Consider the following 24732-nt stretch of genomic DNA (forward strand, 5'->3'; position numbering starts at 1 on the left):
GCGTCCCGCTTCGCGCGGGGCACGACGGGAAACAAGAACGCCGAGAGGATTACGGATCCTCGTACCAGTGCGAGAGCGACCTCTTCCGGTCAGAAGGGGGTATGCGAATCTAGGAGGACGGACGTTGCCCTCATCGCATGCGCGTGAGCGCACATACCAAGAGCCCGGTGGCAAGGGAAGCTAATCTGTACGCTCGCTGAAGTGGGGAAGAGGGGCTGGACATAATATGCTAGCGCAATCGCGCTTCGGGCTTTAGCACGAGGTAGCTTCTCTTCCTTTCTTCGCGGCGCGCGCCTTGCTTCTGGCAGTCGCCTCCCTCCTTCCAACAAGCGTGACACGGAGACCCCCACAGCCAACTGCCAGAGCTCGCGCTGTTCTCTACCAATGAGCTTCTTCCTCCCCTCCTTGTCAGGCGGTGCGCGCGTGTTTCAGACTCAAGCCGAGCTCAGTATTTGCATTCCGGGTCAAAGTCCGTGAAGGGTCCCGTGAGCTCAGTTCGGCCTCCTCTTCGATCCGTTCTGTCGGACAGGGTGGAAGAAAAGGTGGTTTTCATTGTGGCGCCCACGTAATTTACTGGCTTCTAGAACTGAAACTTGGGACAGCATGCAGGTGAGACCTAATATTTCGGGGTGAGGGAGAAGACGGCAGTGCTTTAGTCCAGGGGTTCTCAACCTTTTTTTGCTCATGGACCCCTTCCGAACCTCATTTATCTCTAAGACCCCCTCGTCATTGTTAGCTGGAAAAAGGGGACTTTACCATCTGCACTGTATATTCATCTAAACTGTTTCATATACAGACTGTGGCCCCCTAGAAATACGGCATGGCCCCTTGGGAGGCCATATGGCCCATGTTGAGAACCACTGCTTTAGCCAACCTTTCCATGGAGAAGAGTGTGAATTAAATCATCTGGAGCATTAATAATTACTAGAAGTCCAGCTCATCTAGTGTAGTGTAGTTGGAACTTGAACTTTGACACTTTCCAACAGCATTGTCCACTCTTCCATTATTAATGAAAAAAATATTTTTTTTCTAGCAGTTATTCTTAACTGTTAACTGCAAAATAATAAGGAAACTGGCAGCAAGAGTCAATACTGAAGGAATCACAAGATCGCAGGAGTAGAAAACAAATGAGAAGGGGGCCCTAAGTGGGTAAAATAAGAAGAACGGAATGAAACAGGGTGGGGCTGACCCATTCAAGAAACAGGGACATACCATATTGCAACAATTTGGTGTAAATCTCATGCCATGTATAAACAGTAACCAACAATGATGAAAACTTGGAAGATTCAGTAGCACTTGAGCAGAATACTACTATCAGATCTCAAACTCAGTGACTATCCAAGTCATATGTTTGCTTGAATAACAGCATTTTGACCTGTTGTGTAAAAGTAACCAAAAGAACATATACTTCACAGGTCAACAGGAGACATTTTGTGATTTTTTTAAATCATGCAGCTGTGACCATATGAACTATTTGACATTATTAGAATTGAGCTTCAGCCCATAAATTTGCTTGAAATTACTAGTAAGAGATATGCTTACACAAAATTAGGTGAAGAAACAGGGATTAGACAGAAGGAATTGTTCTACTTTATGTGTAAGTAGAATAGCAGCGCAGCATACAGGATTCATTGAGTCTGTCTTCTGATTTTAGAATTACAACTTAAGACATTCAGCTGTACAAAGGGTTAGATGCATCCTTTAGAGACCCTTCCATTATTCATTTATAATGTGACAGAAGAAATTAAATATAATTACTGGAGAATATATTAGAGATACTAATTTAAAGTAAATTAAAATTAAATAACATCCATTTTAATTTTTCCTGTTCTTGCACTCTTCTTTGTTCTAGCCATGGCCACTTTTCAGTTGGAAAGTGTCACAGATACAACTCTTGAGCTTCTTCCTCACATTTGAGTTAAAATACAATTCACTAGTCCTTGAGCCAACAGACAATTAAGCTAGCATAAAATTTGCTACCCCCAGTGGCGGTCCCTATCCTGCCACATGTGTGATGCTGGCATATGGTTTTGCCTTTATTTATATTGTACAGAGCATTTTAAGGAGATCGACTGGTGGATTTTCCTGGCTCTGTTTCCTCCCTTATTACCAAATCACCAGCCAGCAGGAAAACACTCACCAACCACTCTTCTTAATATGACTGGGAAGGAGATGAATTTTGATACATGACTAGAACACTGGGTTTAGCCATCTGTCAAAATTAGTTCTGGTTTTGTATGGGTGCATTGAAAGGAAGTCTGACTGTCATCAGATATTCAGGAGTAGTGCTAAACTCATGCCTAAAATGGCCTGATTATTAGTTGATAAATGGGCTCTTTTTAGACACAGGTTTGGCACTACTCCAGAAGAGCACTAGAGCTGTTTTCAAAATCAGCCCAACAACTGAAAGTGTGAGGAGGATTGTGCCATGAAGCAGTCCTGAGAGAAAAACAGCTCGCTCCATTCAGTTCCTACACTGATGTCACTGGTCAGCTGCTGTTCACAATGATCAAGTTTTCTAAGCTAGAAATTAGCTTGGAGGCCAGAAGGTACAGGGTGAGGACCCAGTTTGAAAAACTAGATACTTCAGCTGTTCAAAGCAGAATGATCCTGCGAGACAGTGCTCAGGGACTAAAGGAGAGAGCTCATGCTAGGGGATCTCATCCCCAAGATGGCTGTCAGCAAAGTGCATCAGAGTGTACCCATGCTGTGGCTTGTTGCCAGCTTAAAGGGGAAAACACTATTTTAATATCAGAATAGCTAAAACAATTTTAATCTGCCTAACAGATGGGTTGGGGATCAGATGATGGCAATGTCATAAGGACTTGGCAGGAAAAAAAAGTTGCTGGGCCACCAGCATGGATATAGAGCAGTGCTGTGGCTGGATTCACACTTTCCATGTTTTGTTCACAAGCAAAAGTTGCCAGAATTCATACATCATTAATCATGGTTTTATATTACAGTTTTTTTAATCCGTTCAATCATGTCAGATTCTCAGAGATTGCCTGGACAAGTCCCTGCAGTTTTCTTGGCAAGATTTTTCAGAAGTGGTTTGCCATTGCCTCTTTCCTAGGGCTGAGAGAGAGTGACTATACAAAGGTCACCCAGCTGGCTTTGTACCTAAGGCGGGACTAAAACTCATGATCTCCTGGTTTCTAGCCTGATGCCTTAACCACTACACCAGACTGGCTCTCCAGTATATTACAGTAGCTGAGGCCATATGATATTCTATACCAAAACCAAACAAACCACATTACAACAGATGTGCATGCTGTCAACCTTTCGGGTTGGCCAGGTCAGGAAACAGACTCCACTGAGACTACTGTAGGATCCTAGTGTAATAACAGAACCTTGAGAGCCTGACAGCGATTCTCTCTCCCCCATCTTACACCAAAGAGAATCAAGGCAGAGTAAACTTGAGTTTCTTACTTCTTCCTCCCTTTTCAGACTAAGCTAGTGTTTATATCATGGCTGTTGAATACTTTCTCCAAGCTGTTTGTGTACTCCTTTATAGCTACATGCATTGTGTTTAGAGGTGTGCATAAATTGGGAAATGTTTTCTACACAAAAAAATTATGTTTCAGACATTCATCCAAATTGTTCTGGATGGAGGGTGGTTCAGTAGAAGCAGAACCCAGAACATTTTGTCTGCCCTGGATTTTGGTCAAGACAAAATCCAGAGGAGACTTAAGGTATAAATAGGGCAAGACTGATGAACCCTGAATCTCACTCTTCAACTTGGCCTGTGTATTGGTCAGCCCAATAATTTTCCTAGCTCCTTCGTTTCCCCCTGCCTCCACTTAGCCATTGCAACCATTGTCTTCAGTTTCATGTGTCCCTGAATGTTGGCACTGTACCAAGCTGCCACAATTCCAGTGGCAACAAACAATTGTGCCCCGTTCCAAAAATCACAGGTTGCCCACTGGTCAACGGTAGGCTGCAGGATACCACATTTGCAGGAGAGCAAGGTCATTGTATTTTTGCTGCTATTGGCAAGAGAAACCCAGTAATTTTGAGAGCCTTTGTGAGTGGAAACAAGCTGCTTCCTCTTTCCTTTCAGCAAAAATCTTGAATTTCATTAGAAAGGGAATTGAATTAAAAATAATTGTGGGATGGAATGCCTTGTATATTTCTGCTCACCATATCTCACTATTACACAGCAGGAAAATGTAGAGGAAAAGAGTAACCATAATGATTAGGAAGCTAAAGTAGCTCTCTCTAAAAGGAAATATTGCAGTGTTTGGGGGTTTTAGTTTACAATGAAGATGAATGAGGGGATATGAGATAAAGATCCTGAATAGTATGGAGATGATAGCTTCTCTCTCTCTCATAATAATAGAATGCTACATCATCCATTAAATTGTATGCAGAAAGATCTAGCTGTTCAAAATGCAGTAATTAAGATTAATTTAAAAAGTGCAGAATTAAATTGTGGAATATGCTGTAATCAGATAGTATGATGGCCAGCATTGTAACCCATTTTAAAATAGGACTAGGCAAGTTTATTGAGAGGAGTCATTTGTCTTGATGGCTACATGCTACCTCCTGAATATCAGGCTATGTGTTTTACCAGCTGCCAAAGAACAATGTCAAAAGAATACTATTCATCCATGCTCATGAGCTTCTAATATACATCTGATTGGATTTTATGGGCAGAGAATGCTGTACCTGATGGGTTGGCCTGATCTAGCGAGGTTCTTATGTTCTTATAAATGCAATTATCTTGAATAGTGGAAGGGAAGCATGCTGGATGTTTGTAATTGTTGTGGAATCCATGTTGACATGGATGTGGGAAGAATCAAAGAACCCTTTGTACCATGCCTATGGATGGTCCCCAAGATCTTGACTGAATCTAAATTTCAAGTGATTAAATATCTGAAATTCTCTTATCCTGAAAATAATTTCAAAGGTTAATACACACACAAACTAAAAGCAGCTGTGTAATGGTTTTGTTTTTGGCAGTTGCAAAGCAATCAGTGGGGGAGATGTTAGTTCAAGTAGCAGATACAATTTGTTTATGTCTCTGCAAAGATTACATTTCAGATATCACAGAAGAATCATGATTCATTTTGACATCTAATTCTAAATACATGCTTTAATCTTTAAAACTGTCACAAATTTGGAACTGCTTTATGTACAAGCATGAGCATATGTGAACACTGTTGTTGTACTTCCTTTTTTTAGGGCTCAAAGAAACTAGTGAACACATTTCTGAGTTGTGCAGATGATTCATTGGCTGGAATAGTGGCTTGCAATCCTAATCTTCAGCTCCTACATGGACATAGAGTGGCACTACGTTCTGACTTAGAGAATATAGAAGGCAAAGTTGCACTTATTTCTGGAGGTGGATCAGGGCATGAGCCTGCACATGCAGGTTAGTGGGATCAAGATTATGATGGGCTTCTGGAAAGCTTGAATACAAAGAAGTGAGGGCAATATGTGACTTCATATGTATGGACAAGATAATTTGAAAACTTTATTACCACAGTTCTTCTGCTTGGACTGGGATTCATTTTGCTGGTTTATGTTGAGCCACCAGTAGAGTTGCAGAAAAAGCAAGATATGAGATATTCCCAGTGCAGATATGATGCCATCCTGTCTATCATTTTTCCACAGGATACATTGGAAGGGGAATGCTCACTGCAGTGGTCGCTGGTCTAGTATTCACTTCCCCTGCAGTGGGTAGCATTTTAACAGCAATTCGGACTGTGAAACAAGCTGGAGCAGGTATGGCAGCATTTTTGGTGGACTGACATCCCATCTGGATAAGGAACAGAAGACAATTCAATTCTTCTCTCTTCTATAGTTGGGACACTGCTAATAGTGAAGAACTATACAGGAGACCGCCTGAATTTTGGGCTGGCTTTGGAACAAGCACAGACAGAAGGGATCTCTGTGCAGATGGTGATAATTGGTGACGACACTGCCTTTGCCACCAAGAAGAAGGCTGGCAGGAGAGGGCTATGTGGTACAGTGCTCATACATAAGGTAAGAGTCATCCATCTTTGATTTGAGGGCAAATACTGTCATTGGCCATGGTTTCACTGCACAACAGCAATCTCAAACTATGCTTTCTGTTAAAAGCTGTTAGATAATACCAATTACCTTGCCTTGTTCATGCTTGCTGCTCATTGCATTCAGTCTTTCAGCTTCAGTATTTGGTGACTGACTACTAAGTTTGGTTTTGAGAGTATGGAGAAAATTCTGTAAACTGTTCTGTGCAGATTTATAGCTCTACATATAGAGACTATTCATAAAATATACATAAAACATTTTTGTTTTGATTGTTTCTGCTGATGTTTCTTATACTTACAAGAATTAATACATTTTTGAGAATAGTCTTCTTATTTCTTATTTTTAATTTATTTATTGAAACATTTTTAAAAAATGACTACAGAAAAAAAAGAAAAGTAATGGATAAAGGAATAAAATGTCAATAAATAGGGAATTTACAATTGTCAGGGGACGCGGTGGCGCTGTGGGTTAAACCGCTGAGCTGCTGAGCTTGCCGATTGGAAGGTCGGCGGTTTGAATCCGCATGACGGGGTGAGCTCCCGTTGCTAGTCCCAGCTCCTGCCAACCTAGCAGTTCGAAAACATGCAAATGTGAATAGATTAATAGGTACCGCTTCAGCGGGCAGGTAACGGCGTTCCGTTTAGTCATGCCGGCCACATGACCACGGAAGTGCCTACGGACAAACGCCGGCTCTTCGGCTTTGAAACGGAGAGGAGCACCGCCCCCTAGAGTCGGACACGACTGGACTTAACGTCAAGGGAAACCTTTACCTTTTACCTTACAATTGTCATGAAATTTAAAGTATGGTATTTCATTAATTGATTGAGTGTATAGAACTGAGTACATCATATCCTTTTTTAAAAATTGCAGATTTCTATAAAACTGAACAAGATATTAATATCACTATTTATCATATTTTGAAGATAAATTCACATAATCATAATTTTTTTAAAAAAGGAAAATCATGTAGTTTTCTAAGAATGTTTTATTTAGTTTTGTATTTCATCTACTTTTTATATGAGCTCTTTTTTTGTCTGAATAAAACTTAACTGTGCATACAGTGCATTAATAATTTTAATGGGGTTTTTTGTCATACACATTTAAATTGCATTTCTGTACATATGTAATAGGAAAGAAGTTCCATGGAACTTAATTTATTTCTGAGTGTAGATTATGCTACACTGTTGCAATCCTATGGGTTTGTATGTGGAAATAAAGCCCATTAAAATAAATCCAATTTTTTAAACAAATGTAGTCCTGAACTGACAGCATTCTGCCTTGGAATTATTAAATTTGCAAACTACTAAAATATTACACTCATGAAGAGAGAAAATGTAGATACTTCAAATAAGTCTTAGGGGTATAGTGCTTTCAACTGAATGACAGCCTAACACTTTATTCACAAGCATTTTGCTTCCTCTTTAGGAGAGAAGCATCTCATATACTTTTGGGTGCAGAATTAAATTGTGACCTGTTGAAACTGTTGTGTTGGGGGGTCCATGTAACATTTTTTCCTGTTTATATTTAGATGGCTGGAGCATTGGCTGAGGCAGGTGTTGGTCTGAATGAAATTGTTCATAGAATTTCTGCTGTTTTAGGAGCAATGGGTAAGTGTTCACTTTTCTAGAATAAGTCTCTGGACTGAATGTAGCTCATTCCTTCCTATCTATCTATCTATCATCTATCCATCCATCCATCCATCTATCATCCAGTTTATAGAGCCATCCATCTCACAGTAGTGAACCTGGAGGGTATACAAAGATTAAAGCCACCACAACATGTAACCTCTGATGTCCTGGTTAAAACAACAACCTGCAAAACAAAAACCACATCATCAGCAGAGCTCATCTAATTTCCTGGCCCAAATGCCTGGGGCAACAGCTAGGTCTTCACAGCCTTACAAAAGACTAGCAGGATAACTGCCATCCGGATTTCTGGGGGGATGCTGTTCCACAGGGCAGGTGCAGCCACAGAGAAGGCACAACTCTGGGGTCCAGCAAGATTCCATAGTTTTATGGAAGAGATCCAGAGCATGCCCTCCATGCTAGATGTGGTGGGGTGGGCAGAGACAATGGGGGACAAGCAGGCCTGCAAATAGTCTGGTCCTGTGCTGTCTATGTAGGGTTGTATAAGTGGTAACCAGCACCTTGAATTGGACCCAGAAGCCTACTGGTAGCCAGTGCAGCTCTCACAGCAGTAGTGTTGTATGTACATATCAAGAGACACCAAAAAGTTCCCATGCCACTACATTCTGGACCAGCTGCAGCCACCAAATGACCTTCAAGGGCAGCCCCAACCCTGCCTGACTCCCAGCCACTCTGGGTGGTATATATAAACATGTAGAGCATGTTGCAGTAGTCCAAGCAGGAGGTGACCAAGGCATGAGTCACCATGATCAAGACCTCCCCAAAATGGGTGCAACTGCTCATAAGACAAACCTGTGCAAAGGCTTCCTTAGCCACAGCTGCCACCTGATCATCAAGCAGGAGCCATAAGTCCAGGAGCATCTCCAAACTGCACCCACAGGCAGAGTTAAAGATGGAAAATCTCCAGAGCCTGGTGGCCTTAAAAGCCACAGCTGCTCAGTCTTGCCAAGGTTGAGCCAAAGCCTGTTCTCCCCCATCCAGACCCCCACAGCGTCCAGGCACCGGAAAAGGACCTCAGAGGCATTGCTTGGTCGGCCCAAGGCAGAGTTATACAGCTGGGTATCATCAGCATACTGATGATACTGCACCTCATGTTGACAGATGACCTCTCCCAGTGGCTTCATATAGATGTTAAATAGAAGTGGGGAGAGAGTAGAGCCCTGAGGCACCCCATAAAACAGGGGCCTCTGGCTCGAGCTCTCCCCCTCTATCAACATTGACTGGAACTGATTTTGGAAAAAGGAGGAGGACCATCATAATACAGTGCCCCCCAATCCTAATATCCTGAGCCAGCCCAGAAAGATAGCATGATCTATGGCATTGAAGGCAACTGAGAGATCAAGGAGGGCCACAATGGATGCACCACCCCCACCTCCAGCCTACCAAAGCTCACTGACAAGTCCGATCAATGCCATCTTGGTACTATGGCCAGGTGTAAATCCTGACTGAAAAGGGTCCAGATAATCTGCTTATTCCAGAGCCCTCCAGAACGATAAGCCAACCACCTTCTCAACAACCTTCCCCCAAAAAGGAAGGTTGGAAACTGGACAGAAATTGTCCACATCTGCTGGGTCCAGCAATGCCTTCTTAAGGAGGGGCAGACAACCACCTCCTTTAATGTAGATGGAACCACTCCCTCCCACAGAGAAGCATTCACACCACCTGAACCCAGCTGTCTGTCACTTCCCAGGAGAGCTTAATTAGCCAGAAGGGACAGGGATCTAAAATACAGGTAGCAAATTTACAGCTCTGAGGCCCTGTCTACTTCACCAGGGCCAACAGGTTCAAACTTCTCCCAGGTGACCAGGCAAGACTGTACTTCAGGCAACTCCATAGGATCTCTACAATCAGAATCCAACTCTGAGCGAATCTAAGTGATTTTATCCAATGGATGCTAAGAGTAATCCTCACAGTGACCCTGCAAGTATTCCCACGGTCCCTCCTTACCTATGTGGGACTGAGTTACCCTACACAGGGCCCTAATTGCCTTTCTGCAGATGTAATAAGGACAGAGGAATACATTTTTTAAATAACTTCATTGCATTTTCAAAGTAAAGGTAAAACATGAAAACATAGAAAAAGATTGAAAGGAAACTAAAGAAAAAAGACAAACTAAAAAGTGCAGAAATAAATAGAAAAAGATACAAAAAGAATGACTTCTAGCCCTTTACAACAAAGATATATATAAAGAATACATCAATTTCTTACTCCAATTTTAACTATTATAAACATTTCTATAATCCATTTCAACCTAATAAAATCCAAAAATAAAACTTCATTTTTTTTTCAGTTACAAACAAAAAGCCCAAAAGTGATTCTCTACCAGAAACAAATTTAAACTAAGTATTATCTCTCATCCTTTAGTCAGTTTCACCATCTCTGTCCAACCCATTACATTTATCTTCCATTGTTCCCCTAAGGAAATTTACCTTCCACCACTGTACATAAAAAAAAAAATCTTACTCTTATTATAAAAAAAAATTCCAAACTGTTATTTCAGAGGAATAACTACATTTAATTGCCTTTATCGCCACAAAGGGAGGACTGGTGCAGGCCACATGTGATTTGGGGGAGGCCGGGGGGGGCCCAGGAGGCTTGGTGCAGGCTGCGCATGAGCACAGGAAGGCCAGGAGGTGGATGGCACAGCGCGAGCACAAGAAAGCCAGGGAAACTTACATGAGTGACTTGCAATTTTCCCCATCCCACTGGCTTTGCTTGTCAGAATCTGGCAGGGAAGGTCACAAATGGCGATCACATGACCATGGGACAGTGCAACTGTCGTAAGTGCAAGCCAGTTGCCAAGCGCCCAAGTCACAATCACACGACTGCAGGGGTGCTGCAATGGCCGGAACATTGAGGATCAGTCGTAAGTGCCACCTGTTCAGCACCATCACAACTTCAAACAGTCACTGAACAAGTGGTCAGTAAGCAAGGACTACCTATAGTGAGTAGCAATTGGAATGAGGAAATACGAGGAAGATCCAGATTTTAAATCCCAGTTACAAATCTTAAAAGGTGACTTTGGGTTAGTCATAATCTCTTTGTTTTAAGTTCTTTGACAGGGGCTTATGAGAAAACTATGGAATATAAATATGCATATCCTTTCTTGAAAAGAATAGAACGACAAGAATAATACATTTTGTTAAAAGTTATACTTGATCTTCTAGTATGAATGGTACTTATTCCAATTTGGCATTTCTCCTAATTCCATCCCACAGAATGAAGTTATAGTACTGTTTAGAATTCTGTGTCATATTCCAACACAGTAAATATATTTGTTAATCTATTTTCTTACATAGACACTGAATGCTACCTGGGATAGCTGCATTTTTCTTTTTATACATTTTATTTGCACAGGCACTCTTGGGATAAGTCTGTCCCCCTGCAGTGTCCCAGGATCTAGACCCACCTTCCAGCTTGCAGATGATGAACTTGAGCTAGGTTTAGGTAAGAATGTGTATATTACTTTTGTCTAGCCCCTTCTTTAGAATGGCATCATGAATGAAGTCTCTTTGGGAATGTCTCCAGTTCTGAGTTGGAGGCTGAGTCTTTGCATGTCCATTACCAGATGTAGCTAGTTGTAATGAATGTATTATTGCATTACTTACGATGGAATGTTACAGGTTATTGCTCTGGTTTCTACAGGGTAAACTGCTTTGTGGTTAAATCAGAATGTCAACAAGAATTATAGAGTTTCTTCCAGACAAATTTAACTTCTAAAATTTCCTTAACTACAGCAAGGGAAGCTATTAAAGCATTCATGAGAGGTTTTGTTTAACATCAGACAGAAAGAAAGGCATCCAAAAGCAGAAAGACATGTTCCTGAATGATTTTAAATAATTAGAAACAAGTAATAAACTAAATCCAATTTTGGATATAGAGCAAAAGATAAAAGTAATACAGAACCAACTTGATTTATTGGAAATAAATGTAACTTACAAAAAGTTGAACTTTACTAGAAAAAACTATTTTGAAAATATTTTGAAAAAGGCAAGAAACAAGACAAATTGTTAGCTTATCAATTATGGAAGGAACAGAGTAAAAAAACTATTACTTCTATCTGGGACAGAACCAAATACATTTCAGCTTGTCAATTATTATTCAAAATGATACAATGAACAGGAGTCTGACCCAGCAAAAGTTGACAAATATTTGAATGGAATTTACTTGCAAAATGTACGGATCTACAAAAAAGAGGCTCTCAATTGGCCCGTAACAGAAGATAAAACTAAAGAGGCAATCAAAAATATAAAACTCCAGGACCTAATGGCTTTTCTGCAATTTTAAGACTTTTCAGGAAATTCTAAAAAAATTCCTTTAACCCTAGCAATGAACAAGATTCAGATATGTGAAGAACTCTTTTCATTGTAGAAAGAAGCCTTTATTTCTTTAATTCATAAGGCAGGAAAGGATCCAATTCATCCTGAAGCATACAGGCTCATTTTGTTATTTAATGTGGACTACAAACTGCGTATGACAATCCTTGCTAAGGGGTTAAATGGTTTTTTAATTGGATACTCGCTGGTCAAATGGATTTTATCCCGAAGAGATATATGAGAAATAATATTAGACATATTCTAAATGTTATTGAGAGCCAGTTGGTGTAGTAGTTAAAATATCAGGCTAGAAACAGGGAGACAGTGAGTTCTAGTCCCACCTTAGGCACAAAGCCAGCTGGGTGACCTTGGGCCAATCACTCTCTCTCAGCCCTAGGAAGGAGGCCATGGCAAACCACTTCTGAAAAACCTTGCCAAGAAAACTGCAGGGACGTGTCCAGGCAGTCTCCAAGAATCGGACACGATTCAACGGATTTTGAAAAATGTTATTGATAAGATATATCAGAAAAAAACTAAAAATTGGTCATGACTTTTCTTGATGCTGCAAAAGCTCTGACAATTTGGAATGGACTTTTTTGTTTACAGTTCTTAAAATTTAAACTACCCCATTTTTGTCATGAGGATACAGCGTATTTACAAAGTACAAAAAGCTAAAAAAAATTAGATTATGATTGTATACATGGAATTGTGCCACATCTAAAATTTGGGTTTTAGAGTTTATACTATTGTATTGTCTTAATGTATTGTTTATCACAGTTTCTCTTTTTATTCCTTTTTTTAATGGTCTGAATTGTGTTAACAAAGTAATTTTAGTCTAAAGTTTGTTTTTATTTGAAAATGGACATGAAATATGCTATAGTATTATAAGCTTTTAATGATGTATGAGAATATTTTAGTTATATGATGCTTAAGATTTCAGGGCTATCTGCTCGTGCCAATATTTTGTTCTTTATCTGTATTTCCTATTTTCTATATTATTTTCAAAGAATTTGTATTTGTTTTATCCATTTCCTAGTCTTTTTAAAATATGTAATAATTTTTAAAACCCGCTGTGATGGTGTGAGTACAAAAATAAATGCACTTTTCTGGTTTTTAATCCAAGAGTGGTTAGGATTTTGTTATTACATTAATTTTTTTTAGTTGAAAAAGAAACTCACAGCTGAAGGTCCTTTGCTTTTTTCTGTAGGAATCCATGGTGAAGCAGGTGTGCACAGAATGAGGGTAAGTTGGCTGTGATCCATCTTGCATGTCTAGAACTATAAGCTTGTCCACTAACACATGTCATCTTCACAGATGGCATCCGCAGATCAGATAGTCAACCTAATGCTGGATCACATGACCAACCCTTCCAATGCCTCACGTGTGCACCTCAGGCCTGGTGAGTAACTTTGGATTGATATACCTATTATTCCCCAAAGTTCCCAAAAGACACTGGCCACTATTTCTGTGTGATTAACTTCTTTTTTAAAAAAATCTAATCAGTTCAGCCACTGTAATGAATTTTTATCTCAACTACAGCATTTTCTGACAAGAATTTACTATGCGATTGGCAAGCCTAGGGACATTTTGACTGTTGTGACTGTTACCATTACTACATGTACTAATCTAATGTACTTAAAGCATCCTCTGTGTATTAATATTTGCAGATTACGTTTATATTAGGCTTCCAGCCTGTAGAAGCAGCTTTCAATTTTACCAGCCTTTGCTTTGGCTTTCAGGTTCTTCCGTGGTCTTGGTAGTGAACAACCTGGGTGGATTATCCTATCTTGAGTTGAATATAGTTGCTGGATCCGCTGTGCATTGTCTCGGTAAGTTTTTTTCTTGAAAGTACAGTAGAGGAAGACAACCATCCAGCTACCAGCAAAGTGAAACAAAGTGCACGCACTCTTTTGAATGCTTTGCATACTTCTACTGTAATTACTTGGGGTTAAACTCATTGTCGTGTAAACAGTCAAGAACTGCTCCAGAGCAGACACCTTTTGGGTACATTTCTTGACCTAACAAGGATATAACATTTAATGTAATAGGCACATAAATCGAATTTTGAAGTAACAGTGTTGATATGAAGTAAGCATAAGCTATCTTACACGTGGAAAGAGACTGGGATTCAGCTGCATCATAAATCAACCTGCATTGTTTAGACCAGCATGAGAACTGGAACACTACAAAAGCTGTTTCCAAGCAGGCAGTTGAATATATCATAGTCCACTATATGGGGGAAGGGGAAAAATACAGGAACTGTTATTCTGGCCCAGAGGACAATTATATTTCCAGGGTAGCAACCCTTGAAACGAGCAAACTGTATTCATCAAACTTCCTTAACAAAAACATAATTGGATGCTCTCTCAGCAAAACTCATATCCTACTTGTATAAACGTAGACATCTTCTGTTGGACTGGGGACAGCAACTCATCCTCCCAGCTTGCGAAAGGCTATTCAGTGGATGATTACCAGAAAGGGTGGAGCTGAAATTTTGCTCTGGGTTTTGTTTTTTGGTTTTGTTTTGGGAGGTTTTTTGGATCCGTTTGGAGGGGAAAGGGGTGAGACTTGCCTCCAGAGACTTCATTCCCACTTTTATTTTCATGTTTTTTACCTGAAAATCACACCACCAAATTTCAGTGTTTGCCATTGTGTGATGTATTCCAGAACTTTTTAAAGTAGATTTCGAAAATTTACATAATGTCTAACTCGTAGGTTAGCGTTTTGTGTACCTGTGCATTATTTTTCTCTTCCGTACTACTCTAATTCATTTTTCAAATGAGACCATGCTTATTTGTTTTTTTAATCTAAAACAATAAATTGATGATAATCTTCGTTAATTTATACTAATCTCTGGCTGATAAGAATTTTGCGTACCCATAATGAATTGATGTTCTTAACTTGTATTTGCTCTTCAGAAACAAGTGACAAAAACTAGGCACAAGTTCTTCATGGGGGACCTTGGTAATGTTGTTTAGCATATGTCAAGATTTCCCAGCCTTATTGGGAATACCTTAGTAAATAGATCTGGTGTGAATATTTTTATTTTATTTTTATTTATTTTCTATCCCACCTTTATTATTTTTATAAATAACTCAAGGCGGCAAACATACCAAATACTCCTTCCTCCTCCTATTTGCCCCACAACAACAACCCTGTGAGGTGGGTTGGGCTGACAGAGAGTGACTGGCCCGAAGTCACCCAGCCAGCTTTCAGGCCTAAGGCAGGACTAGAACTCTCAGTCTCCTGATTTCTAGCCCATTGCCTTAACCACTAGATCAAACTGGCTCTCTATTGCCAATTATATATTGCCCTGTCACAGGTAGGACTACTCCTATTTGTGAAAGGAGAAAAACTTACCAGAGGCTCAGGCTCGCATGAAAGGGGAAAGAATCACTGTTGCAGTTCTGACACCTCCCGGCTGTTCTAGAGGCCCCCACAACCCTCCATATTTTCTGGAGATGGAGGTGAGGGAGGAGTTAGTAAAAATTAGTAAAAACATTTCATAATCAATTCTGCTCATGGTGTCTTTGAATTTTATAAAGCCCAAGTATTAAATTTCTCCTTGTTGCAGCCTCATGACTTTGGAAATTTTGTGGACTGGTTTCTTTTCTTCTCAGTTATTTGTATATGATTAACCTCCTCGTGTTTTCCCAAAATACAACTTTGCATTATTTAAAATTGACAGAATTTTCATTTTTCTTAATCTGGTTCATCATGACAGTTACCTCTGTTTCCTTCTCATTCTGGTTCTTCACCCTGAACAATGCTTCAAGTTTTCCTTGCTTCATCATTGCAGAGAGCAGAGGTATTCATATTGCCCGGACTTTTGTTGGTTCCTTTATGACTGCACTGGAAATGGCAGGTGTCTCCCTTACCCTTCTCCTGGTAGATGAAGAACTCTTGACCCTCCTTGGTAATTTTCTTAGATACTGGTTTTCTTCCCACTGTTGTAATTGGGAAAGTAAATTGTGAGTTAATTGATCAGAATATGTCCGTGGAACCATCCGTTTAAAATTATATTTCTCAACGTTTTGCTACATGCTCACTGCAGATGCATAACTAGTATGTTCAATTGTGTACTGTATCTCCTTATTTTAAGCAGTATATTAGCTAGCTCTCCAGTTCTATTATGCTGGATTTGATTATTTGAGGAGTCTTCTCCGATATGTGTCCTTTTTTACATAGAAAAAACTGCTGGGAATTCTCAAGAATTCATTTGTTTATGTTCTTTTGTGAATGTGAGACTATCTTCAATTGCTGTCCACAACTGTATTTCAATTCCCAGACTCAGATACTACAGCTGTTGCCTGGCCAAAACCTATCAGGATGTCTGTGACAGGACATAAAAGACAGAGGGCAGTACCCAAAGAGAATCCTAAGGAAGAAGGGCCTGACCCAGCAAGAGGTACAGTCTGAAATACCTGTTACAGTTAGAACGGAATTTCTGCTGTGCTGGATTTGTTTCATCAGCTGAGACTGATCCTAGCTATCAGGTAATGTTGGAGGCAGAGAGTGGGAATGAAAGATCTGAGGCACCATTATATCCTGTCTGGAGGATTGGACAAACAGGGCTTGGTCAAGGGCATGTGTGCAAGTCACTGAGACTTGCATTGACTTCTTTTCTCTTTTCCATCTCTGCTTGAGCCTGGCCCTCTAACATTTTTATGACACAGCAGAACAGACAGATGACACATATATTAGCTTATGGGACAATAGGTAGAGAATTGCCAGAGTGCCTTCCTTGCATCTCTCTGGTGCCAGAGCTCTGGCTGAAGTCTGAGTGGCTCTGGCTTTCGTTTTTGTTTTAATGCACCACATTTTCCTTTCAAAGGAATTGTAATTCTATCTGGAGGGCAGAAATCTGATATGCAAATCTCTGACCATCTGACCTGATGCTCAACCTGTAGAGGGAATTACAGTGAAAGGGAAGGGAAAGAAGATGGTCTGTGATTTTTATCTTCTGTGGGAGGGTTAGAGCCAAAAGCAGCTTAGAGTTTGCCAATGTTCTGCGGTTGCAACATTTTAAGAGAAGCTGGTTTAAGATAAGGAAAGCCCTTTCAATAATTATGCCAAAGCAATCAAACTCATCCTTCCCATTAAAGAATGAGGTTTGAAATTGGGTTTTGGGTTTTGGGGTGTGGTTGTTTATTTCCAATAAAACAGTGTTATTTTACTAAATTGTAAGGGTATTGTTTTATTTGATATATAGATTAAAACTTAGTTATTAAAAGTAATATTTATTTCTTGCCTAACTCTAAGCCCAATGAAATAGCTTTTCTTGATGGGGCAGTCACAAACTTCATTTTATCGTTTTAGGTGGTCACAGTATCGCAAAAATTGAGAATTATCATAGAACAAACATTTCATGCAGAATGTTCAGATTACTTCATTTCAAACACAAGAATTTTTCAATGAATTATCACAAGTGTTCTACTTCATCAGTCATCGAGTAAATAAGTTATGAGTCATCCAGTATAGACTTAAATTTCTTTAACAACCTTCTGATAAAGTGATTAGTTGCTTAAGTGATCTGTGTGGTTAGACTTTATCTTCCTATACGTATTTTCATAAGAAAGAGAAATCAATGGCAGCATTGGTACTTCTGTAAGACTGAGTGTATGAAACTTCACCATTATTGTAAGAAAATAACCAGTTGTTCCCATTCCTTTTAGTGCCAACCTCTCCTCACATGAGATTGGTTCTAGAGTGTGTGTGCTCTAAAATGCTTAGCCTACAGGAGCAACTTAATGAACTTGATCGTGCTGCAGGCGATGGAGATTGTGGCAATACACACGCACAGGCTGCCATCGGTTAGTTCCCTTATCGTACTCTAAGCCAGCCTTTCTCAACCTTTTGACACTGGAGGAACCCTTGAAATATTTTCAGGCCTTGGGGAACCCCTGCACATTCAGGCTCAAATATAGGCCAGAAATTATTAAATTGTTATATTTGTTTCATATGTAGGCCTGTATATATGATTTAACAGTGTTCTTAAACTAAAAATAAAGAATGAAACTTACCTCTTTAATGTGAAGTTGCCCAAATTTGAAATAATTTTTTTAATAAATTGTGATCTCCCAGGGAACCCCTAGTGACCTCTCATGGAACCCTAGGGTTCCACAGAACCCTGGATGAGAAACTCTGCAATTCACTAATATAATCTTTAAAAATTCTGATTCTGTTGCTAAATAACTCCTCAAGGGTGCCAGTGGTTGAATACAATCTGGGATGAAGAGGGCAATGGAAAGCTACCTGCTCCTGGAGTGTGTCTGCATCTTTTCTCCTGGTGCTGTAAATTACCAAATCATGGATGTCAGCACAATTGTTTTGCAAATCTGCTAAGTTTCCTATATGATGTCTTCTTGGAACTTGTTGCTTAAAAATAGGTTTTTTTAAAAAAAATAGAATTAATGAATGCCAGCTAGAGGATTATCATGTCTAACTATGAGTACTGCTTCCTCAGCAATCCAGAATTGGCTAGATGCTAGACCTCTGCCTGAGCGCCCTTATCAACTGTTCTCTTCCCTAGCCACATTGCTGCTGGAAAAGATGGGAGGCTCTTCAGGGGCGGTGAGTGTTGGCCAAGTGGATTAGCTGTTAGTTGAAGGTGAAAGGCAAATGGAACTGCTATATTTGGTTTGTTTAGTCTGGAAGAAAGCAGTAAGAAATACAGAACAACATTTCTTTAATTATTAGTTTAATTGATAGCACCTAACCAACTTTGGCTGACCTCAAAAAACAAAGCAAGGTAGGACCTGGGTAGTACCTGGATGTGAGAGCATCCAGGAAACCTCAAGGTGAATCTCAGTTCAATTGAGAAGTTGAAGGAATATCTCAGAAGAAGGGAATAGCAAATCACTCTGTTTTGTTGCCAAGAAGTGTACATAGATTCCAAATCACTAGGAATCACGCTTGACTCACAGGAGAATTTAACCTTTAATTTGTGGATTAAGAAATATAGTTGCATAAACATGAAAGTATGTATTTATAATAATTTTACCTATTAGGAAAACTGGTAGAAGATTAAAACACTCAGATTTATAGTTGAGTCAAGCCATTTGAAAACCAATATATTACTTTACAAATTGGAAAAACTGAGGACTTTAGATCTGAAGATGTTAAGTTTACAGTGGATGAAAAAAATGCACAGAACATGATATTTTGCTTTGTAATCATAAAGCCCTATATGTGCAATTTTCACATTTTCTATTTAAGCTGTGTAATGTACAGATGAGCAAATAGTTGGAATACATTTATTTATTTTATTTGCAGCTTTATGGATTATTTCTGACAGCAGCTGCTCAATCTCTACGAACTGATGATGACTTAGCAGCCTGGTCCTTAGCTGTGGATGCTGGTATTAATGCTATGATGCTGTGAGTGTAACTCTGACTTAATTATAGCTCAGGAAGTACAAGCAATATATGCTGCTTTGTTATTTCATAACATTTCATGTATTGTCACATGAAAGAGTGGCACCATTTTTACAGGAAGTAAGCCAGGATTACTGTGAGGAAACTTCATTCACTTCCATTTGTCTCCTCCCGTTAGCTAACCAGAAATCAAAGCTTCCACAGGGCTGAGTAAGCTGCACTCCTAGGGCTACAGGTAGCCCCAGTACCCTTTTTTGTAGTCCTTGGAGCTTCTTTCCACTGCACAACTGAGTGGTTTCCTGCCAATTGAGGCAGGAAACATAAAGTAAACTTAAACAGTTTTTTACAACCAAGAAAACCCCTAATCCTCATCTCCATAAGAAGATGTTTTCATTCATGTGTATGATATGATCCCACACACTTTTTTTCATCATCTTGTTACTATGGCCCTCAGCAAATCCCCCAAACCACTAAGTTTTCTGTTGCCTGTTTAACTGCTTGCATGAACACAGCCAGTTTTTACAAACATGCTAACTGAACTATCCAGGGAGTACAAGATTGACAGAGCTGTATGTTCACACATACTATAGAGCCCATACTATTAAATATTTCCTCCTCCTCAGGTATGGAGGAGCTGCACCTGGAGACAGAACCATGGTAAGAAATTTATCCTAGATTTGTCTTTAAGTTCCTTTTGTTAGTGCCATGATGACTGTTTGAGGTAAGAGTGACAACAGCCACTACTTGCAGATACTTCCCACAATAGCATATGTGAAGTACTCAATGCTAGTAGTGTAATTAACTTGGGGGATGGGCTCTACTGACATTGGTGAATAGAGTTCAGTGCTGCAGGATTAGAAGTATGCCTAACATTCCAATCTGAAACTAGCCCACTCAGTAAATCACCTTGCTTGGAGTAAATCACCTTGCAGTTTAACATTTGTGAGGTTAGGACAAAATGAGGTACTTTGTTCCTCACTGTTCTGACTGTTCCTACATCTTCCAATTAGCTTTTCAAAAAAGTCATCAGTCTTAATCCATTAACCACAAAAATAGCAGTTATGAGTTTCCTAACTGCTATCATTGTTGGAGATAGTGGAGGAAAGGAGGGGCATGGGAGTGAAGAGTAATTAAACAGATCAAAAACTAGTTTGGATGTAAGAAATGGATTTCTGTCTGCTTATTAAGTAGGTTTAGGGCTGCATTTAAGCTCTTTCCTATAGAAAGTTAAGGTTCATGGTTTGTAATCCGTTATCTCTGTTTATTCTGTGGGAGTGCTCTCTCCTTCAGAGCACATGCTTGCTGTTATATTATCACGCTTTCAGGCTCCCAAGTGCCTTTGTTGACCCTGTTACTACCATTTGTCTAATAATTCTCATCTCTTGTCTAGCTGGATTCGCTCTGTGCTGCTGCAAAAGAGCTCAAAGCTTTGAAGAAACCTAAGGCTAATCTGATGCAAGTTCTGGACAAGGCTGTACAAGTGAGTTTATTCGCATAGATGCAATCCAAAGTTAGTAATTTTTGCAAAGTGAGGGCAAAGATGGGGAACATCCAGTTTACCCTTCTGTTTCTTCATCGGAGAAGTGCTTCTTCAAGGCATGGGAACAGATCTGAGGTAAGCCTTTGGAGCCTTTCAGAAAGGGGAAAGGTGCAGGTTGGGCAAGGCATGTTTCAGGGAGTTGGCATTGTTTTGTGCCAGCTTCTAGAAAGGAGCTGTTTTAAAATATTCTTCTTGCCTCCATGGTTGCACTTTGATAATCAGCCAAAATCTCCAAACCTTTAAAATCAATATTAAAAAGCTGTAAGTATTAACAGCATTAGAGTAAAGCAGCAGAAAGGAGATTTAGACTCCAAATGATAATGCCTGTGACTTCAGACTGAGATATGAAACTTTTGTGTGAGTATTAACTCACCTCACAGGGTTGCTGTTGTGGGAAAAATAGGAGGAGGAAGGAGTATTAAGTATGTTCACCACCTTGAGTTATTTATAAAAATAATACAAGTGGGATAAAAAAAATATCTACTGTTACATCTGTATAAAGAACAGGTTTGTAGTATACTCATGTATGTTGCTTTTTTCTAAAGGAGGCAGAGGCTGCTGCTGAATCTACGAAGAATATGGAAGCTGCTGCAGGCAGAGCCAGTTATATCAGCTCAGCCCGCCTAGAACAGCCAGATCCTGGTGCTGTAGCAGCTGCAGCCATTCTCCGTGCAGTGCTGGAAGGGTTACAGGCTAAACCAGAGTAACTTCATTACATTCTTTCTTAATATAAATCATACTTTAGTACTTGCTTAAATGTCCCATCACTATTCTTTCCCTGCTGTGCAGGACATACTAAATCCTGGTACTTTTTGGCATGACAAGGTTTCCTATTTTAACTTACAAAGCTTCCTTGCACAGCATTTGGTATTGTTCTTGACACGCCATGTTTGAGAACTGAGTTGTGTTTATATGTTTGGCTGGGGGTCATTATATTTTTTCATGCTTTCTGGATTGTGGCTATACAGAGTCCTCTTTTCAAGTTGCTTAGGTGTTTTTTTCTACTGCATTACTTCACTGTATACAAGAGGTGTTTTAAGTTTTGCTGAAGCTATGTGATGGTACATGCAAACAATATTGTAGCCACTTAGCTTGCACAGCTAAGTAAAACGTATGCAAAGCATTTCTAATACCACATTTTGATGATACCAGAATCTTTATAAAATACATCATAGACCTTGGCTGTGGTCTAAAATATGTTTTAAAAAACAAAGAACTGGAGCTGCTGAAGTTAATGCACTAACACAGTATACCTCTAAAGAGCGGTTGACAGACGTGGATGCTGTTTTTTCCCTTGTTTGTTGATTTTGCATAGAGATCTCACTGGCCACTGAGATAAACAAGATACTTGACTAGTTAAATCCATTCCCTGATCCAGGAACACAGAGAGCCCCGTGATCTCGTAAGTGTAATCATCATACTTACAGAGGTACTGCATACTTCTTTGCGCACACATATCTTTTATAAACATGGAATAGATCAATCTTAGTTTGTACATATCTGGATGCTGAAAAGAACAGTACTATATATGCATAATTGAAATAATCTGCCTTTTAGCCTTGGCAGTAACTCAGCACTCTCATAGTTACAGGGATCCTCTTTGGTTGCAAGGCTCATGAATCTAGGTCAGGATTTTTGAATTTCTGATAGGTCAAGCCTCTTAATTTATACTGATTAACCTCTGGGCAATATATTTCAACTGTTATACAGCCAGTTAAAATGTATGCTGCTAGGAATATTTAGTTACTACCTAAATAACAGTAAAGGAAGCTTGGCAACCAGACTTTCCTTTTGGGAGCTTTATAAATGGGATTACTCACAGATGGATTTTCCAAGGTTGTCTGTCTGTCTTGCTTCAGGTGATGATAAAGATTCGTCTTTGTAGAATTTAGGATCCTTGAGAAGTCTGGGACTGAAGCACTTTGAGTTGGGATTAGAAATAGGTCAAAAACACTTTTTCAAAATTGTAGAGTACGTTGTTACTCAGGTAACATGCTGGTTAACACATTAGCTCTTTTGTGTGGAAGGCAGGGGGTGGCATTTTCAGGGACAGCTATACAAAGGATACATGTCTAGATTGAAAGAAGTTTCAGGTGTATTTCCCTGACAGCCAAAGAAACTACGTATGTAAAGGTAACTTCTGTCATATGATTCTGCCACAGAATCCCAAAGTTAGTGAAAGAGTTCTGAATCAGTTATTTCAGCCAGGTAACTGCAGGGCCCATTTTTAAGTATTTTGTTAATTATAGGATCAAGAACTCATGCAATATAACCAGAATAGCACAAATGGTAAGTATGAAAGCACAGTTATAATTAAGTAAAATTACATTTAAATTGGAAAAAAGTATTAATGGTGTTAAGGAAAGTTTTCAAAAGGAATGTAGAAAAAATAAATATACAAAGTTTTTATTCCTTGTCTGGTTACTTCCAAATAAAGCCTTTAAACTAACTTTGTTTCAAGACATTTTTCAGCCATTTTGGAGTCAAGCATCTCATCTTAAAATGTAAAAGAAAAGGAAAGTATCCTGCTGAGAGTTAGGCAAGGTAGATAATTTACAATTTCTCATTCCAGACATTACACAGCTGCAGTAAGTTCAGTATGCGAAAGGCAGAGAAATTTAGGGGAAAGGTGTACTTAGTAAACCAAGAATTATTAATAAACTCTTAGTAACTCAAGGATGTTAATGATCCCATGGCATTTAGTTAATACACATTCAATTTCTAAAAAGAGGATTATTAAGCTTGGGAAAATTATCTCTTTAAATCAGGACAATTTTAGACAACTCTATCAAGAAATAGAAGAAAAGCCAATGTATGTCCCAGATATTGCCTAAAGAAAGCATGTGTTTTTGATGTTTGATGTAAGGGTCATGTTCAGCCAGCCATATAAGGGAATTTCAAAATGTGCAAGTGTAAATAATAAAGTGAACGCCGAGCAAGCGCTCTGGGGTGTGGGCTCCCATTTTGAATTTTAGACTTCACCCCGGCCCGCTGGTCCGCCTGTTGAGGTTGGGGTGTTCGTAACCCCTTACCTTATGGGCTGGTGTAGGACTGGGGGAGCCCCCTGGACAGAGTGATGGCAGAGGCTGGTGGGTCCTGACAGGGTGCGGAGCACAGAGCTGGGATGACCCGGGACCCCAGTGGGAGCTGGAGCGGAGCATTGTGGGGGCTGGAACGGCTGGAGCTGTTCGCGGCTGGAACTGCTGCTGGGGCTGCTGCTGCTGGGGCCCCCTGAGCAAGGGGGGAGTGCCTTGGGCTGTGCTGGGCCTCAATGGCGCTGGGACCCAGCAGATGCAGACGCCGGCAGTGCGGTGGACCTGGTGGCAACTGGGCCCGGGGGATATCCGCGGTGCAACGGGCCTCGTGTGGGCGTTGGAGGTGTGGCCGGAGCTACAGCTGGGAAGCGTGCTGAAACCCCCTGAACAAGTTGGGGGGGCGGCAATTGTGGAGAGCGGTGGATGCCGCGAATACCAGCAGCGCTGCAGACCTTGGTGAGTCGCCGATAGAAGGAACCACCTGGCCGCAAAAAACTGCTCCCGGGGCCTTGGCCAGGGCTCTCCAGATAACATGGAGGGCATTGGCCCAACTCAACCGGTGTGAACATCGACAGCGCAGCAGGCAGGGTGAGCAGCAACATTGGGGCAGCCCCTGGATAAATGGACTGAGTGGGGGTCCAGCGACCCATAGAAGAACTAGACTCCCCAGTAGAAGAACTGGTCTGTGGGTGTTGATTTTTGTTTTAAGAGCTGAGACCTCAGGACTTATTGTGGATCACCCACCATTCTTTTAGTCATCAACAGCCTGTCAGTTCTGTCGAGATTCCTCCAAGTTGAATGGGG

The 24732-nt window shown here is 40.2% G+C and overlaps 1 protein-coding gene across 2 annotated transcripts; it reads left to right on the plus strand.

Annotated features, from left to right (window-relative positions):
* The first annotated feature begins 10 nt into the window (after positions 1-10).
* On the plus strand, positions 11-23342 carry TKFC (triokinase and FMN cyclase). 2 transcript variants are annotated; one of them, XM_063289182.1, is made up of 17 exons: positions 11-99; positions 5185-5374; positions 5617-5727; positions 5807-5988; positions 7544-7622; positions 11019-11108; positions 13185-13219; positions 13292-13376; positions 13717-13806; positions 15777-15893; positions 16266-16385; positions 17653-17790; positions 18444-18550; positions 19253-19356; positions 19977-20010; positions 20744-20833; positions 21439-23342. In XM_063289182.1, exons 3-17 carry the CDS (start codon positions 5634-5636, stop codon positions 21598-21600), a joined length of 1527 nt encoding a protein of 508 aa, XP_063145252.1. In that variant the 5' UTR covers positions 11-99; positions 5185-5374; positions 5617-5633; the 3' UTR covers positions 21601-23342. The 2 variants fall into 2 exon arrangements, with proteins under 2 accessions (XP_063145252.1, XP_063145250.1); XM_063289180.1 differs by lacking the exon at positions 11-99 and adding an exon at positions 337-609.
* The last annotated feature ends 1390 nt before the right edge of the window (positions 23343-24732 follow it).

This window comes from Candoia aspera, chromosome 1 (assembly GCF_035149785.1).
Source record: "Candoia aspera isolate rCanAsp1 chromosome 1, rCanAsp1.hap2, whole genome shotgun sequence".
In the NCBI taxonomy this organism is placed as follows: Eukaryota; Metazoa; Chordata; class Lepidosauria; order Squamata; family Boidae; genus Candoia; species Candoia aspera.